General features: G+C 44.0%; 1 protein-coding gene across 1 annotated transcript; it reads left to right on the forward strand.

Annotated features, from left to right (window-relative positions):
• Positions 1-8,963: 8,963 nt before the first annotated feature.
• On the forward strand, positions 8,964-17,948 carry fam163b (family with sequence similarity 163 member B). Its single transcript, XM_030060798.1, has 3 exons — positions 8,964-8,995; positions 16,547-16,662; positions 17,505-17,948. The coding sequence occupies exons 2-3, from the start codon at positions 16,570-16,572 to the stop codon at positions 17,946-17,948; spliced, it is 537 nt and encodes a 178-aa protein (XP_029916658.1). The 5' UTR covers positions 8,964-8,995; positions 16,547-16,569.
• Positions 17,949-18,337: the final 389 nt, after the last annotated feature.

An 18,337-nucleotide genomic window follows, 5' to 3' on the forward strand; every position in this document is an offset into this window, starting at 1 on the left:
CACAACAACACAAAAACGCAAAAAACAAAAATACAAAAAAGAACAACGCAAAATATTTCAAATATTTAACAATTATTTTAATATTGTGTTTTAATATTACAACTTTGAATTTATTTGACAGGTTTCACACCCATAATTAATACAAATCAAAATATCTCTCTTCAAATAGCAGAGTCTGAGAAATGATTTCTCACTGTGGAGCCACTTCTGTTAGCTTTGTTCGCTTCGTTAGCTTTGTTAGCTTCGTTAGCTTTGTTAACTTCGTTAGCTTCGTTAGCCACCAAAATTTCTTGGTTAAGGTTTGACAGAGGTCATGGTTCAGGTTGGGAAAATGTTTGTTGTCATGGATAAAGGCGGAATGAGGGGGATTTTCTGATGTTGGCCTGTTTTCTATTGGACTTCTATAGGTGCCAGTGGACTCTTTTTTTTTGTAGGACAGCGATGGCATGTTTTACAACTGACTGCTGGCCAGTTTGCACTCATCCACATAAGATATTTTGCTGTATCTCAGGTTGAAACTGCATCGCACCAATCTGCTTCTGATGACACTTAATTTTCACCTGAACTGAAAACATCCCCAGAGAGTTCCTGATCCTGCAGATGAAATCAAACATCCTGTGACAACGAGATCATTTGGAATCTGGAGTTTAAAAAAAGACCAAAACATGAGGCTCTCGGCTGCTCGCTCACCGGCTGCAGTTTAATCTGAAAAATAATCACGTTAACCTTTCAGTCAGATCACTGCGAGGGAAAGAGCTTTTATTTTGGCAGAAATGGATCCACACTCCACACACAAAAGTTCACAGTGAGTAATGAAAGCGAGCCAACAAGTTAAGACTTTTTTTGATCTTTTGACATTTAGAAATGGGCCGCAGGCTGACAGAGAGCCCGTCGGTGTGTGTGTGTGTGTGTGTGTCAGCGCCGGCCGCTCATCTCCTCTGATTGAAGCGGAGCCTCGTCTCATCCCGCCTGAGTGATGTGAACCCGGAGAGAAGTTTTACGGCTCCCCGGCGTCCGGCAGCTCGCCTCTGCAGCGCCGCAAATCAATAGGCGGCCGGGCTGCGGCGTGGCGGCCCACCGAGGCGTATCGAGCCCCCGTTATCTCTCGTGATGGATCACGCATAAATGGTTATTGCAGTAATTATGGGGAAAAACCTCGGAGCATCAAGGAGAGGCTCGGCTGTCGGTCGCTGCACATAAAAACCATTTTGTCTTGTATTCAGTATTCAAATGAGTTGTTGTTCCATCTCAGAATAATAATAAACATGTTCCCACGGAAGGGAGGGGATTCATTTTTCTCACATTTCAGTTTTCTCAAATTCAAACGGCGAATCTGCCAGTGTTGCTAAGTGTTGAATTTGTAGTGACAATTATTTGACTGAGAAGCGCTGAAGTGTTGATTACAGCGTTGTTAAGCGGGTCACATCTGACTGGAATAAGAGACGCTGGCAGAGCTGAGGATCCTCCTGCACGGGGATCATTTTGATCATTTTGAACGTTAAACAAAGGCGGATCACTCCACTTTTGTCACGGCGCTGCCACTTCCTCTGAGAAGATATCTTGGAAAAGAGGCTGAACTGCATTCGAAATAAGCAAAATTACATAACACAAGTGGCTTTTTTTTTTTTAAACTCTTCCATGAAAAACAATAAACACTGAGTACAAGATTAAATATTTAGTCATTTTTTTTGTCTTTTTTGTTTGTGGTTGTGCTGCCGTGTGTACGAGCTCGGAGAGGCTGCGGGCCGCTGGCTCGCTTACAGCTGCTCTCTGACTGAGCCAACAAGGCCCTGTCACTCAGAGCGAGACTGTGTGTGTGTGTGTGTGTGTGTGTGTGTGTGTGTGCGCTGAGCAGGGGCTTGTCAGAGGATGACAGATACAAAGGGGGACGTTGGCATCTGGTGGGTATCATGGTGTTGTGTCACATTAAGGATTCTGCGGCTCTGTCGTGCCTCGGCGGCTCTTCCCCTCCGTCAGTCGAGCGTTCAGGCAGGAGAGGAACAAATCCTCCAGGACGCAGATCCTCGCTAACTCGGCCGTGAGCAGAGGACGCTCAGAGACACAGACAGCGAGAGAGCAGAGCGGTGAGGAGAGAGACGGCTGGACAGACACGTCCCTGCCGTTACTGATGATGCTGTTAACAAACGGAGCTGATGTCTGATATTTCCCCCTAAAACAGTCAACACTAGCTGGGTTTCCATCCACCTATTTTTATTCACATTTTCAGAAATTGCGAAAAGAAACTTGGATGGAAACGCCAGAAATTCGAAAAACGGCCGAAAATTCGCAAAAAAGTTTTTGCGCTTGGAGGGGGTGGATTTCTCAGCGTATCGATAAAAGAAAATGCGACTTTTTGCTGTGGAAACAGGTTTTGCGAATAAACGATGACTGGACCGGAGACCACGTCACACTTCTACGCTACAGTCTTATTATTAGTTATTATTATTATTATTATTATTAGTCTCTTATTCCTTATGTAGGATGGTTCGGTACGAAGTTAGCGCTGCCAAAATAGTAAGCAGACTTCTCCCAAGAGCCGACAAGTTCAGCAGGAATCTGTCCCTGATCAGCTGTTGAGTGTCAGCTGAGTGTTTGTTGTTGTTGTTCAGTCGACACACAGACGCTATCTGATGATGTCATCTCACGGCGCACTCTCCTCCCAATAATCGCAAAACAAAACGAATGGAAACAGGCGTAAATTCGCATTTTCTTTTGCGCATTTTGACAAAATTCGCTCAAAAATTTCGATATATTTGGATGGAAACCAACCGACTGTCACTTTATAAGAAACCTGTTTCATTACTTACAGTCTCACATATTACAGTTCCTTGTTGGGCGGGACAAGAGACCCTTCAGCAGCTCTTGGGGGTGGAGGACACCAAGAGTGATGCCCACAGCGCCCCCTATCTGCCACAATTATTTACTGTTGTATTTATCTCTTTTTATTGTATTATATTTTGTAACTACAGACGGGTTGACTGTAGAAATAACTTGACCTTCTGGGACTAATAAAGTATTCTGAATCTGAATCTGAATATTTTCATGCATGTTGCTGTCAGGCTCAGTATTTTGTATGAAAGCCATTCTTTATAACTAAACATCGTATTGACGTTTGTAACAAAGCAAAACATCTTGAGAACAGGTGAGGAGCTGAGGGAGCTGTGGTTTGACCAGATGTCCTGCCTCCGTAAACAGACAGGCCATCAGGGGGGCGGAGCTACAGCGGCAGACAGACAGACAGGTCAGAGAGACAGACAGGTTTCGCCACAACCAGCAGAAAATGAAGCCACAAAATGCAGCCGTGAACGAGTTTTATTCAACAGAGGAAAGACGTTTGTTTTAGATTCTGTCTTTACAGAGTGATGACTTACCAAAATCCACCAAAACTGTGTATCTGAAAACTGTAAAGTGAAACGAGTAAACTCAAAACACAAGGACTTCCTGAGTGTAATATAACACATGCACTGGTTCTCTGGCATTATTAGATTTAGCAGAAATGCCTCTTTTTTTTTTTTGGTTTGTTTGTTTTTTTTACAAGAATGAACCCTAACCCTAACCCAGGCTAACGACTCCCATAGACTTCAAGTCTTTATGCTAAGCTAAAAAGTAATGCTACCCATAGGAACTGAACCGCTGGACGTACAGAGGAGAAAATGATGTCCAACATCGTGTTTCACTCTGTGGAAGTTGGAAAAAGCAGATTTTGCCTGAAACGTTGAAGCGTTCTTTAAAATGTGTCGCATGCTGCTGTAAACACAGCCGTCCTTTTGAAGCCGATCTAACGTGTGAACCTCAGTCAGACGCTGAAGGTGTGTCAGAGTGTGTTCTGAGAGCTCGGCTGGCTGGATCGATGCTGCAGGCCACACACACACACACACACACACACACACTGCGTGCAGCCTCTGTGTATCGGACTTTGCCCCGTCAGTGCTGACCCTGCCGGCTGACCTCGCCGGGCGGAGACGCGCTGCCTGCTGTAAGCTAATCCATGGCGCTAACCGTGGGGATCAATGCTAAGTGGACGGCTTACACTGGGACCCGTTTGTCTTATTGAGCAGTCAGGGCAATGTTATCGGACAGGCAGCGCGTGTGTGTGTGTGTGTGTGTGTGTGTCACTTGGGGGGGGGTTATTGGCAGCCAACGACAGCCGAGGAGGAGACGGACTACAGGAGATCAAACGCTCTCATTCTGGAGGAGGCTTTTACCCAAAGCCGGTTCCAGCTGAGCGAGCGCTCCCATTTTCAAATCCAGTCCAGTCGGCTTTCCTCCTGCAGCCCTTCATCATCGCCGAGCCCCTCTCACAGGACGGGACAGAGATCTGAGCCGTCAGTCAGCTACAGAACAAAGTGATGTGACAGAGTACGCTGCACAACAAAGCCCAGCGGGACGGACCGAGAAATCTGGTTATTCATATCCCCGTATACACACAGTAAATACTACTATCCTGATTACTGATGACTGCAGGCGCCTGTGATGTTTCCAGCACAAACTGGGGGCCGGGGGCCGGGGGCCGGGGGCCGTCACTTTATAAGGTCCCATTTGATGCTTTCTCCCCTCTAATCTGCCCGGTAAATTTAATTCTTTGATCACTAAAAGACAAATCTCTCTCATTCTTCATCACTTCAGATGCGAGACGCTCTCATCATGTGTTTCCGTCACGTCGCCTCAGATAGACAGAGGAAACAGGCGACAGCATCCTGGTTTCTTTTCGGTGAACTCCTGACCGGGTTTCTCAAAACCGGCATAAGGGCTCACTCGGGTTTCTGAAGCGGGGATGTGAGGTTTACATGCACAAACACAAAAACAGGATATTTCAAAAACCTGATTATAACCGGGATACACACGTCCATGGAAACACAGTGAAGAAAACAGCGTAGACGAAACTGTGGACAAGCCAGTTACAGTTTTTGCAAAACATCTCCATCTCCACAATACGCTGCTAGTCGTATAGAGACGCTCCTTGAGGGATTTAATCTCAGTTTTTACAGTTTTTCTCAGTTGCTAAAACACTAAACCCTGTTGTCTGAACCAAACGCTCCATTGCCTGAACCCCCTGATTGAATCAGTCACTCTTTTGGCAAAACCATAAGCACGTTTCACCTGTTTAGACACAACTTACCAACACATTTTCATTGTGATGCACCTGTGCTGCATAATGGTGAGCACTGGTGGCAAAAGTCAAACACAAGTAAAGCACTGGAGTCACTGGTTGAACACAACAACTCAAAACTGATCACACTTGTGGCTCATGATGTGAGGGAACATATATCAGCCAGTTCAGAGAGCACTGCTTTGTGAGGCCCTACAATGGATAGAAATCTGAGAGGAGGAGTTCGTGTGAGAGGAGGTCGAGGAGGTCGAGGAGGTCGAGGTGGTCGAGGAGGTCGAGGTGGTCAGTGAAGACAATGAACAGTAATATCTGATGAAATCAGAGCTACTGTGATTGACCATGTTCTTGTCCATGGTATGAGCATGAGGGAGGCCGGACAAAGGGTACAACCAAACATCAGTAGACTCACTGTGTCCACCATAATCTGAAGATTTAGAGAAGAGAACAGGTAATTACCTTTTTGACATTATAGTATGTAAATGTTGACAGCAATTACTGTATGACTATACTATATAATGTACCACAGTATACTGTAAGTAAATATATGTTTCAGTACATCACTGTGCCAGTGTACTGTAGTATTGTAATGGAGGGTTAGGCTAACTGTTTGTAGGCCTGTATTCCATGTATATTTCTGTACTTTATTTTTACGTAGGCTTACTGTATACAAGTGCTAAATACACAAGATTTCTGTTTGTTTTTGTACTGCATGTGCTACTTGTAAATACACAAGATTTCTGTTTTTTGTAGTTGTTTTTTTTTTTTTTTTTTTACTATATACAAGTGCTAAATGCACAGGTTTTTTGTTTTGCAACATGCATTTAGCCTACAGTGAACAATAAACATTTATTTGTACAGCTTCATGTCCTGAGCATTGTGTTTTCTATTTTTCTATGTAGTGTTTAGTGACTGCTCAGTAGTGTTTTTAATTTTGATTGACTCGGGGCACAACTTGACCACAGAGTTCAGTTTTGAGCACAGATTGAACTGTTTTGAGATGAAAGTTTGGTTTTGCAAGAGGAGTCTGAGGTTTTGTGAATGTAGCTTGAAAATTGGGTTTTGTGTTCACAGTTTAGAGAAAAGGAGAGCAACTTTCGAGAAATGTGTCTTAGTAATCGAGAAAAACGGTAAAAGAATTTACTTTCTGGCAAGCCGCTTGTGTTGCTAGGCAGAAGATGTGGCTCAGAAAATAAACTAAACTGTTGTCACTGAACTTGAACTTGTGATATTCGAATGAAGCCCATATATCTCCTGTTGAATTGTATTGTGAGATATGAATATCATCTCCTCGTTGCAGTAGTTTCTACATTCCCAGCTCATGCAGATTGTGCAAAATGCTCTACATGCGTGCTCATATTTCTGCTTTTCTACTTCTAGCCTTTGCAGCATCAGGCTTGAACAGAAACCAACGTGCATATTGTACAGAAAAGACCTTAAATATTAATTTCTGCTCTTAATTTTTTCAGTTCCACATGCAGTGTTCCTTCATATAGTCTTAAGGAAACCCATTCCCCCAATTTTATCTTGCAAACTTTTTATATAACCACTTTTTATACTTCCTTAGAAGCATTTCATATCAATAGTGTATACTGCTTTTCATGCTGTTGTGGCTGAATCTGTTTATTAGATCTTCCTATTCGTTTTAATCGTTATAATCATTTTTGCCTTTACTTTTAAAACTGTTTTACTCATTTATCTTTGTGTTTGATTTGCCTTTTGTTTATTTCTCCATCGTGATTGGGAAGCACTTTGAAAAGAGCGATGTAAATAAAGATTATTCCTTTTCAACTTTTTAGTTTTTGGTGACTCCACTGCTTTATGTAGAAGAGTCTCATCAGAGTTGTGGAGTCTTCATCAGGACAATCGCGTTGTGATGTGTGTGTGTGTGTGTGTGTGTGTGTGTGTGTGTCAGAGTCCAGATTTGACCTCACACTCCTGAGCTGCACAGAGGACGGAGAACACAGCAGGACGGCAGCGAAAAGAGGGGGGAAATAACCTCTGCATCTCCGCTCATGAATATTACACGCTCTTGTCTGTACAATACGGTGGAATCTCAGCCTCCTTTAACCTCTAAATAATTCACACAATAAAATCTTTTTTTTTCTTTCCATGGCCTCCCTTAAACTTATCTTTTCTTGGTGCTGTTGAAAGCGGGAGTGATGGGAGGAAGAGGAGAGGGGAGAGAAAGAACGAGAGAAAGAAAGAAGGGGAGAGGAACACAACACAGTGGATAGACTTTGACTGATATTCACTTTATCACGTGTCAGACACCTGCACTGACTTTTAGTAACTAAATTAATTTATTCATTCAGTTGTGAAGATTTTACTCAAGTCTTGGTTTTGCAGATGTGTGTGGCACTTAAAGGCCTCACGTTTCCCTCACGTTCCCGAGCCGCTGAACGTGAGCAAAACCTTCCACAGAGTTTCATTACTGGAGGCTGAAGTGCAGAGTTTGTGTTTTATTGATGGTCTGGAATAAAAAGTTCTGGTGGAAACCCTGAATAATTCAGATTTAAAGATACTGAATTTATTGGCACAATAAAATGTTACCTGGGACTTCAGACTTGAAATCTCAGGGCCGTGTCTGTCCAGACAGCCACACTGGTCAAACCCTGGTGGACAGAACAGCTGCCACTCACCAAGCAGCTTTAATGCTCTGCATGTGTTTCAGTGCTGAACCGTGTGAGTCCAGTGCAGCTCCGTCCGTGGCTGCAGGCCACAGGTGTATATATGTGAGCGTACCTGTGTGAGAGTGTGAGCGTGGCTGGGCCCGTTCATCTGAACCACTGAGGGCCAAGGACACTGATGACACTGCAGCTGCACCGTCAGCCGCTCAAAGTCAGGCGGAGAGGTGTGCCAAGGTGACCTGTACCATGGCAAGAAAAATAAATAAATAAATAAAATAAAATAAAATAAAATAAAATACAATAAATAAAGTTACAAAAAAATCTTCTTCTAATAATAATAGTAATATATTGAAATTGATTAATTAATAAAATAAAATAAAATTAATTAATTCAAATAAATCCATATGAACAGTCCATGTGAGATCATTTGACTGGCCTCCAGTCTTTAAAACTTTTCTTAGAATAAAGCAGCTTTTATGTGGGAAAAGTGTCGGAAGCGAGCTGGTTTGTCTTGGAGACAGGTGGGGTTACCTCAAAGACAAAAGCATTTTCAGTTTTTAAGTCTCTGTGTTGGGCTGCATGATTTGTTGAAGGTTTTTTTTTTTTTTTTTTTGCATCGCGCGCGCTGCTTTGACGCACGCGGCCGCAGCCCGCCAGGTCAGCGCACAGACGGGACGAGCCCGGCAGCGGTGAGCAGAACTGCCCCCAATTAATTAGCAGCGGAGCCGGACCTCCTCTCATCTTTTACTGCTGCGCTTTTGGATATACAGTTACAGCTGCTGGCCAGGCTTGTGGCTTCTGTTAGGACCAAGAACAGAAAATTTGGAAAAGAACCCGAGAGGAAAATATTTCCAAAAAAGATTTGCGGATCTTGGAAAATTGCTCTCTTGGTGTTCCCGAGCAGACTAACTGGGGTGAACCGAGGAAAGAAGTCCGCACTGAGCACAAGTTTTATTTAATTGCCTTAATTGTCCCTCTGCTCGGAGCGCCTGTGTTTTAAACCTGCGTGTGGCACAGATTGTGATCAGAGCAGAAATGTGAGTGGAACAAATCAGAGCCTCCTCTCCTTTGACGCACCAGCACCGAGCGCTGCTTTGACGCCGAGCCTGGCCGCTGTGTGGATGAGAGCCACGCCGGGCGACACCTCTCCCAGCTGGAGCTCAGCCCATCTTACCCGTCATCCCGGCCCAAGACCGGGGCGCCCAGAGCTGGAGGTGCCCGGGGACGCCATGGGACTATCCAAATACTAATATGATAGGTAAGATGATCTTTTCACGGGAGGGAAGCGTGTCGATGGTTTAGGCGGAGTGTCCTGATCCAAGTGGTTGTGCGTTGCCAGAAAACGGTTCTTTAGCCTCGCACCGCATGGCAAAACCTTTTTCTGCGCTGGAAACGATCCAGACGATCCAAAACATCACCAAGCCGGTATTAAAAATAACTTTTCAGTAATTATTTCGGGGTTTAATCAATTATTTTTTATTCTAATAAAAAAAAGGAGCAAAAGAAAAAAGGGAGAAAAACTTGGGCTACCTTTATTTTTGGGGAATGCCCTGGATTTTACGCACAGGAATCAAACACCGACTCTGCCTCTGTTTGTGCCGCTGCCGTTGTTTTAGCGGGTGAATGGATGCAGTGAAGTGATGTTTGTCCGGATGCAGAGACGGTTTCGTTAATTAGGCTGATGACTGAGAAAAGAGACACGGAGCCATTTCTCACTGTTTGGTCATTTTAATGAAGCCGCTGCTCAGTGTTGCCTGTCTTTAACCGGCAGTGTCTGTCCGTGGTGCTGATTTAGAGACTCCACTCCCCTGAAACCCCGATGAAACTTAGTGATTGGCTATTGACCGCCCAGAAAACAGGTTGTGAAAACGGATCTATGAATTTCATCCAGCCACTTAGGAGCAGGAGGAGCAGCGGGCTTCAGGCGCGGCGGTGCGTAAAAGCGGCTCAGCTGAAAGGGCTTTGAGGCGCTGACTTCTCCTTGTAGGCTGCTGTGCTGAGCCGCAGCCTGCAAGCCATAAATTTGCTGACTGCAAACACAGAAATCAATCAAATGGAGCATCGATCCTTTATTTATGAAGCATATAGCACCCATAAGCCCGTTCAAAGTCATTTGTAGTCCTAGTGTGTGTGTGCGTGCGTGTGTGTGCGTGCGTATGTGTGTCCTTTTAGTATTACTTTAGGTTTCTCAATAAAGAGTTTGCAGTCATGTTTCCATATAGTATTCCCTGCTATAGTTTATTTTCTATTACATATCCTTATTCTATATGTCATATCTATCTATATCTATATATCATATTATATATTATATATTGTATTTCTATACTGTCTCACAGTTTTGGTGTCATATTTGCTTTTACTATGGGATTACCATTGTCTGACCGAAAGCATAAAACTTCAATTTAAAAAAAAAAAAAAAAAAAAAAAAATCCAAGCTGTGTGAGTGATGTGATTCACTCACACAGCTTGGATTTTTTTAGCCTTTTTTTTTTTTTTTTTTGTGATAAACAGAATATATATTACACACCCAGGATCAATAATGAAGTGGAATGTAAAAAGGCTCCTAAACTGATCTGCAGTTAGTGATCACACAAGGCAAACAAGCACCACTATAAACACAAATCACGTTATATTATCAGAAAAGTGGGGGTTTATGAATATTTTTTCCTTTTTAGGTTCCATGTTCATATTGCTTGCATCCCCTGCGACAATTCACAGATTCATGTCAGCCTAAACGAATGAAATTATGAACTGAAAACATGACTTGAATGCAGATGGGCTGAAGCTCCACTGTACATCCCTGCTTTAATCAGATCTGCAGGACCGACAGCAGGACGGATGGACAGACAGTCGCTGACCTTTGAGTGTGTTTCTCCGGTGATTTGTGTGTGTGTGTGTGTGTGTGTGTGATGCTGACTGGCTGTGTGTGTGGGTGTAAATGACTCTCAAGCCCCCGGGATGCTGATGTCCAAGGCCCCGTCGCCATGGGAACCAAATGCAATAGCCGGTGATGAGTTGGCTCCTTAGGGTGCTGATTACAGGAGGAGCTCTGCCCGGGCCCTCAGCTTGGGATGATAGAATTAGAGCTGATAGAATGGAAACTTCCCTGGTGGGGAAGCGGGTACAAAACCTCACAAACGCAACTGTATCACAGGTTAGATTCACAGGTCTCATAAAAACACGTCTGGAGCCATCATGGCAATCACCTGGAGAGCGGGCTGTGAACAGTGGGTTGTGGTGATGTGTTTAATGACCTCAAAGACCACCGTCCTCCTGTGGTGATGTGTTTAATGACCTCAAAGACCACCGTCCTCCTGTGGTGATGTGTTTGATGACCTCACAGGCCACCGTCCTCCAGTGGTGATGCGTTTAATGACCTCACAGACCACCGTACTCCTCTGGTGATGTGTTTAATGACCTCATAGACTACTGTACTCTGCCTCTTTGTAGCAGCTCCATTATTACGACCTCCTCCACCGTCACCGTGTTGGTTGTTGTCTGAAAGTTTTGACTCTGTGCTGCCCTCTAGTGAATTTATTGATTAGCATCCATGCCGACGTAAAGGTCACAAGGCAGCATGTCAGCAGTGACGGTTACATCTTTTGAGACGGATAGATTTATTTTTGTACATAAAGGGAGCATAAATGAGCCTTTAGGGGAAACTGGTGCCCCCTTGTGGTGAGCCAAGTTAAGTGGTGTTTTCTTGTTGGACGTCTGTGCTAGGTAAGTGTAAGCATAAGGTAGGCGTACTTGGTACTGGACCCTCTTTAGCCAAAGGTTGGTCAGGTCTCATCAGGTCGGCGGCCATATGTGCTGGACGCCCGGGTGAAGAAGGGGGTAGACCTCTACACTGATCAGTGTTTTCCCATATGCCAATGCCAAAGACAAATTTCCATTTTATGTAAATTCAGCGTGGACAGTAAAGTAATCTGAATCTGATCAGATGGTGGTGGAGGCGACTGGGCAGATCTGCTAAATCGAATCATGTGGTGAAGGTGGACTCTCCTGAGATAGTTTCCACCTGAGTGCTGGACAGGAGGCTGTGTTTGGACATCAGATTCAGGAGGAACAAAGCAGCTTCATCCTGACTGTGGAGCAGTAGAGGAACTCTTTACCCTAGCAAGGTTAGTGTAGGGGTTATGGGACTTTCACAAGGTCACAAGTCTTCTCCAGGTTCACAAACCAGATATGGACCCATGTGGTTTGTGAACTTTGAGAAGACTGAGGACTTTGTGCCCCGAGCTGTTCTGTGGGAATTTCTGTGGAAATGTGGGATACCAGGGTCACTGCTGGGAGCCTTTTGGTCCATGTGTAACTAACCACAGTGAGAGATCTGTCCATGTTTTAGGCACTAAGTCAAGCTCTTCCCCAGTGGGCGTTGGTCTCTGTCAAGGCTGAGCTTCGTCACCAGCTCTGCTCGTGACTCTCGTGGATGTGAAGGCGCCGTCGGGGAGCGGAGCGTGCCGAGTGCGGTGACCTCAGGGCTGCGCCTCTGCTCTTTGCAGATGATGTGGCTGCGCTGGGACGGTCCAACTGCATCCAAGTGTGAAGAGGTCAGGATGAAGATCAAGGCGAGGTTAATGCTTCAGTTCCCAGTGCTCATGCTAAAAATGTGGCACTTCTAGAGCACTTTGAGTAAAAGCGTCTCCCAAATGGCAACATGAGGTTACAACTGCTGCTGTTGGACTTTCAGCGTTTCCAGTCGGGATCCTGGTGCTGAAACATGTATGCAGTGTCATATTTTATGTGGTGTATGTTGATTAGAAAGTGCAGTACTTGTGCTTTACACTAAATAATTTCTGCTGCTAGCTCCTCTCAAGCAGAGTAGCCGGTTTACTGGTTGCTGTGCCAACACAAAACACACAACCCACGATACAGCAGTTAAACACACCTCTTAATTGCATGTGGACCAACGTTCCTCTTGGTTATAGGAGGCGCACCTGTCGGGTTTGTGTCTGTGGCGAATGTAGGAGGGCGAGGGAAGTTGTTCTCCCTCAGGTTGCGAAATTTGATTCCATCCTGTTGTCTTTATTGGCCTTGCTTTATATATCATGTGATGGATAGGATTTCAAAATTGGAGGTGAAGGGGACATGTGAAACACACACACACACACACACACATTACTTCGACCAGCCAATGTTCCACATAAAGTCTCGTTAACATTTGATTTCTTGAGCATCTTGTCACTTTGTGTTGTGTCTGCCTTCCCCAGCCTCCTCTTGGGGATGGGAACATGTAAACATTTTACATCTGGAGGATTTATGTGACTTTCATCCAGAGGGACTCGGAGCGACGATAAATGGATCAGTGGCTTCATCTCCTAGATCACCGACATGACAAGCGACCCATAGGCAGGGAGGAAAAAAATACCAAAATGTCCCACACATGTAGAGGCACAGTGCTGTTACTTTTGTCAAATGTTACCTGAACAAAAGTAAAATTGCTAGAATACAAACCTACTTGAATAAAGTAAAAAGGAGCTTATATATAAAATGTATTCAGAGTAGAAGTAATTTGGTATTTTATTGAGAAACACATTCTTACATGATGAGTTCCCAATTCAAGAAGGTCACAAAGACAGAGTTGAGTTTTATGTTGTTCGTGTTTTTAGACAGTTGATTGTTCTCAATTAAAAAAAAAAAAAAAAAGAAGAAGAAGTTATTATTTTGGCCGCCAAATCAAAGCTAAAATAAACCTACAATACAATGGCTATAAATAATATGGATTTTAGGCAATGAAAATTAAAGTTGTGTGTTGTATATTTTAATTGGTTAACTTCATTCATATGCTTTAACAGTTCTGATGTAAATTCAAATACGGTCAGCCACTTTCTAATGTGATGCTAATGGACAGGCTAAAAATAACCTGTACTTTTGTATTGGATGGAATTTAAAATGAAAACATGCTGAAATAAAAGGAAAATTCCTGATTTTAATGCATAATTGTATTAGAATAGATATTAAATTCAAGTACACAAAAAAGCTACGGGGACACAGTAACAACAGCACCTGCAATTTGTTGCAGTTTGTAAGTGTGATCTCATATTAATTTAGATGGATAGATAGATAGATTGATAGTTTATTCATCCCGAGGGAAATTCACATCTTCCAGCAGTATCCACTGATTAAAGATAAAAGACATCAGAAAAAAGACACTTTAAAAGGCCTGCAATAAGTACTACAAATAAATAAATGGTTAATTAACCCTTCTAGTAACGAAATGCCATGCCACTTTGTGTAAATCCACTGAAACAGTCAGCAAGGCTCAGGCGACAAGAAACAAGAGGTAGATCTACACCTCTACACTTTCATTTTCAGTTTTTTATTTAACCAGGGATTTTTTTTTTTTGTTCATTTTTTCTTGTTTAACTATAAGTAAAACTTGAGCTCTAGCCTTGAAAAAAAAAACATTTAGTGCAGTGATTAACTGGCTGTGTGCAGGTTGTCTTACAAATCAAATGCTTAGATAGGACGAATCAGAACATTTAATGGTGTGTTACTTCTTCACGATATGACTTGTCTTGAAACAAAAGCAACAGGGGAGGATGTGTCTTTAAATCAGCTCAAGAGGGAGGTACAGGGATTTTTTTTTTTTTTAAAGATAAGAGCTTATCAGAACAAACTGTGTTGGAAGATAAAGGACAGAGCATGGGATTCAGTGATGCCTGAGACGGATGAGGGATTTCTCGATTGAAAGTTTTTGGAAAGTTTTGGAGGATGAGAGCCCGTAGGTGGCGCTCCAGCGTCTCCTGAGACTCGCCCTGTTTGAGCTTCACAGGAGAGCTTTTCCCTGTCAAAGCCACCGGCTATTTTTGGGGTCGGATGTCGTGCCTCGCCGTGTAGCTTTGCATGCATTACAGAGTGACGTTCCCGTGATGTGACACGGCGCTGGACTCGGTGTCGTGTCCCTGGTCTCGCCCACGCAGGAGGGACAAGCAACGAGCCGGGACATGAATACGATCACATCTCTCTCTCTGTGACTGCGTTTTTGTATCGCCGTGCTTGGAAACCTGCATTTGTGCCGTGGGCCTGCCAAGTGTTTTTACCCGCTGATGTTTTACTATTCATTAATGCAGACTTTTAAATCCTGTTTTGCTCCCTGATTTATTGTATAAAACATGAGCTCGAGCTGAATATTTGCAATTCAGTGATAAAACACATAACACCTTACGTAACATCCGAATCAGGGAGGGAACTTAAGAGTTTTAGTTATATGCCTGGAGAGAATATTTGAGTGCCACTTTCATACCTTCTCATTCAAATTGTAGATAGTGAATGCAATTTTGCAGAAGCCTGGAGTGAAAAATACTGATCGGTGCACTATGGGGTTTGTCATATTTCCATCTGCATCTCCATCTCTGCTCATTGTGGATGGGATCCATTTGCGGGTTATCTCTTGTGTTTTTTAAGGTGATTTTTTCCCCCATCGCCATTCACTAATGCGCACTTCATAATTCCAGTTTGACCCCAAATTTGTTGTATAAAACATGAAGGGAAGCTGAATAATAAAATACATAGTGTCTGTCTGTTACGTAATTCTGTTATCGGGCATGAAGTTCAGGGACTAGACAGGCGTCCTGCCGTCTCCACATTGAATTTGAAACTCTGTCGTAGACTGGAAACTCTTTTCAGCAAGTGTCTCATGTCATTTTATCTCCAGAGAATAACATCCACTCTCCATTAGAAGCTCAAAAAAATCCTTTCTGTCTCACTCCTTATGTTTTATTTCATTAATTTTCTCTCTCTTTTCTCTTGCATGGTCATTTGAGGCCACTCTTTTCTTTGGCAAAATATCTCAAAAAAGTACCAACAGATTTGGATGAAATTTGGTGGACAAATCAATCTTGGCTCAGAAGATAAACTGAGTAGATTTTGATGGTGATGCGGACTTTGCACACGTCTGCCATCAGATCATTCTTGCTTCATTGCCTTAAGTGCTTTGCTGCCTCTGAGTGGGAAAGACACTTCTAAGTCAGCTGCTAAACTGCATTTGCCTTCTCATAGTATTTTGTTGGAAAATCAAACCGTGAGTTGTTAAGCGCTGGTGAAAGTTTGAGCTTGCACCTTGTGGTTTCACTCCTACACCGCTGCTTTGGGCAAAACGCCTAAAATAATGAAAAGAAATGCTCCTGCTCACAGACGACAGGCCGACAGGTTTTGAAAAGCGGCTGCAGCCCTTTAGAGGTGTCCACAGTGTTTTTTCCTCTCCTTCGCTAAAGCACACTTTGGGTTTCTGGCTGGGTTTCCCTGATTTACTGCAGGAAGTGTGAAGGCAGCCTGGCCTGTAACGAGTGAATGATAAAAATCGATCAGTCTATGCAGCAGTCTTGTCAATAATGGATGTTGGCAGGGAAACCATTTTAAACATTTGGGAACTGTACAGTGGGAATCATAAAACTTCACTATATTTCTTCTGACCTCCGTCTTTCCTCCTCCTCTCTCATCCTTGTACCCTCTTCCTTCTCCCTTCCCTTCCCTTCCTCTTTCATCCTTTCCTCCCCATCCCCTCTCCATCCTGTCCTCACCAACCTGTCTCTTATTTTCTTCTTCTTTCTTTGTTCTCCCTCTTCTCCTTTTTCATCATTTATCTCCGCTTTACCCTCCCACTCCACTCCCTCCACCTCCATCCCTTCTCACACTGCCTCCTCTATCTTGTCTATTCTTCACCTTTTCTATCTTTCACCTCCTCTCTCTCCTTTTGATTTCTTAATTTCTTTCCTTGGCCTTCCTTTCCTTGGCCTTGGTCTTCCCGTCCCCTCTTTCCGCTCTTCCCTCTTCCTCCTCTTCTTCCCCTTCTTCCTCCCTGCAGGCTGTTGATGGAGAGGATTTCGAATGTCAGCCGGGACAGTGGTCATCGCAGGTGGAATTCTGGCTACAGTCATCTTACTGACCATTGTCGCTGTACTGTGTTTATGTAGGTTACAGGTATGCTTGTTTTGCCATTTACTGTTGCATTTCACATCAGTAAACATGAGTCATTTTAACTGAGGCTCACTCAGTCGATAATGTGCTGTGACATCACAAAAGCAAATCAAGAACATTCCTGAATGGGCTCTCTGTGTTTTAGAGATACTGGATGATAAACTTTAGGTTGATTTATTTTAGCTTGGTTTCACCAGTTACACCTGCTGGGAATCTCAATAGAGACCTAGAGTTTTTTCATAACTTTAGTCTTCAGGATTAACTTAAGAAAAGTAAACATTCAACAAAATAGTTCTCAGGTATTTTTAAAAATTTTTGACTGGGATGTAAAGCTGTGTGTCGTCAGCATAGCAGTGGAAGGGGTGTTGGTGACAATGGATGTAGAACAAGAAAGGACCAATAAAAGATCCCTGTGGGACACCACAATTCAACATTGCAGTGGAAGATGTGAAGTTAAGGGCTACACAGAACAATCTGTCTGATAAATATGAAATGAACCAATTAAGGTGATCTGTATGAAATACAACACTGAGATTCAACACAAAAACTGAAACAACACCAGCATTGGAGCCAAGATGGAAGCCATTTGAAACCCAAGCTAGAATACGCTGCCTCAGTGCTGTAGCACTGTGGAGTGGAAGCTGATCTAACTATTAGATTTTAATCTTCAGGGCAGTTTCTTGAATCTGGCCCATGAATCTTTGGGTCCACCCACTGAGGTTTACCTTAGCTGATAAGATATATTCTGCCTCCAACAACTCTATCTCCAAGAATTGTTTTAATCTCTATTCTGAAAAAATGTTTTTTTCTTCTTGCTCCACTCTCTCTGCCTTCTGCTACTCCAGTATTATTGCTGTAAGAGGGAGGAGTCCGAGAAGGGGGAGGAGGAGGAACCAGAGTTCACCACCATGTCGCCGTCCCGTCCCCTGGCTCTGTCTGCCCCTCCGACGCCCCCGACTCCGGAGCTCTACAGCGATGAGCCCAGCACCTACCCACCCACCTTTCTGACCGAGGCCAATGGGCCGGCCAGCTACTCGCCACCCCCGCCGCCCCGCAGGCCCCAGCGCTCGCACACCTTCTGCCCATCGTGTGCCCGCTGCTCCCTGCCCTTCTACCTGCAGCACCCGGAGAGGCTGTGCAACGGCGGGCGCAGGATCAGCTACAGGACTGTGCAGCAGCAAGAGCTTGATCTGCCCATGGACGTGGCCAGCTTCTACCAGAAGCTTAACCTCATCCGCTCTGTTACCATGAGGGAAGTGGTCACCCACAGTGTCAGCACTGACGTCTAGGGCAGGGCAGTAGGGTTGGGAATGGTAGCGCTGCCCTGCTGACCTGGAGTAGGATTCACTGAGTCAGGGATGCAAGGTTGCTTTATGGACCGGTCTAACCACAGATACTGTCTGCAAACACACCCAGTTGTTTCTTTAAGGTTTTTATATACCAAGAAGCGTGAAGTTGTCACCTCTGTTTATTTCAGTGAGTCTCTCTTAGGTCGACAGTGGCGGGAGTGGGTATGCATTCGCCACTAACATGAATATACAGAGATTTCCCCCTTTTCTGCCACTGCCATGCCAAACTTTTGCTGTAGTTCCCTGGCCGCTGGCCAATCAGAATGAAGAGGTGGAGATCAGTGGTGTGTTTGGTGCAACGGCGATGTTCATAAAGGAGCTGAATCTCT

This window comes from Myripristis murdjan, chromosome 9 (genome assembly GCF_902150065.1).
Source record: "Myripristis murdjan chromosome 9, fMyrMur1.1, whole genome shotgun sequence".
Classification (NCBI taxonomy): Eukaryota; Metazoa; Chordata; class Actinopteri; order Holocentriformes; family Holocentridae; genus Myripristis; species Myripristis murdjan.

Bases quoted from the DNA above. Each gene is read 5' to 3' on its own strand.
- fam163b (XM_030060798.1), top strand. From the start codon at position 16,570: ATGTCAGCCGGGACAGTGGTCATCGCAGGTGGAATTCTGGCTACAGTC. The intron at 16,663-17,504 runs GTATGCTTGTTT...CTGCTACTCCAG, and splicing joins TGTGTTTATGTAGGTTACAG to TATTATTGCTGTAAGAGGGA.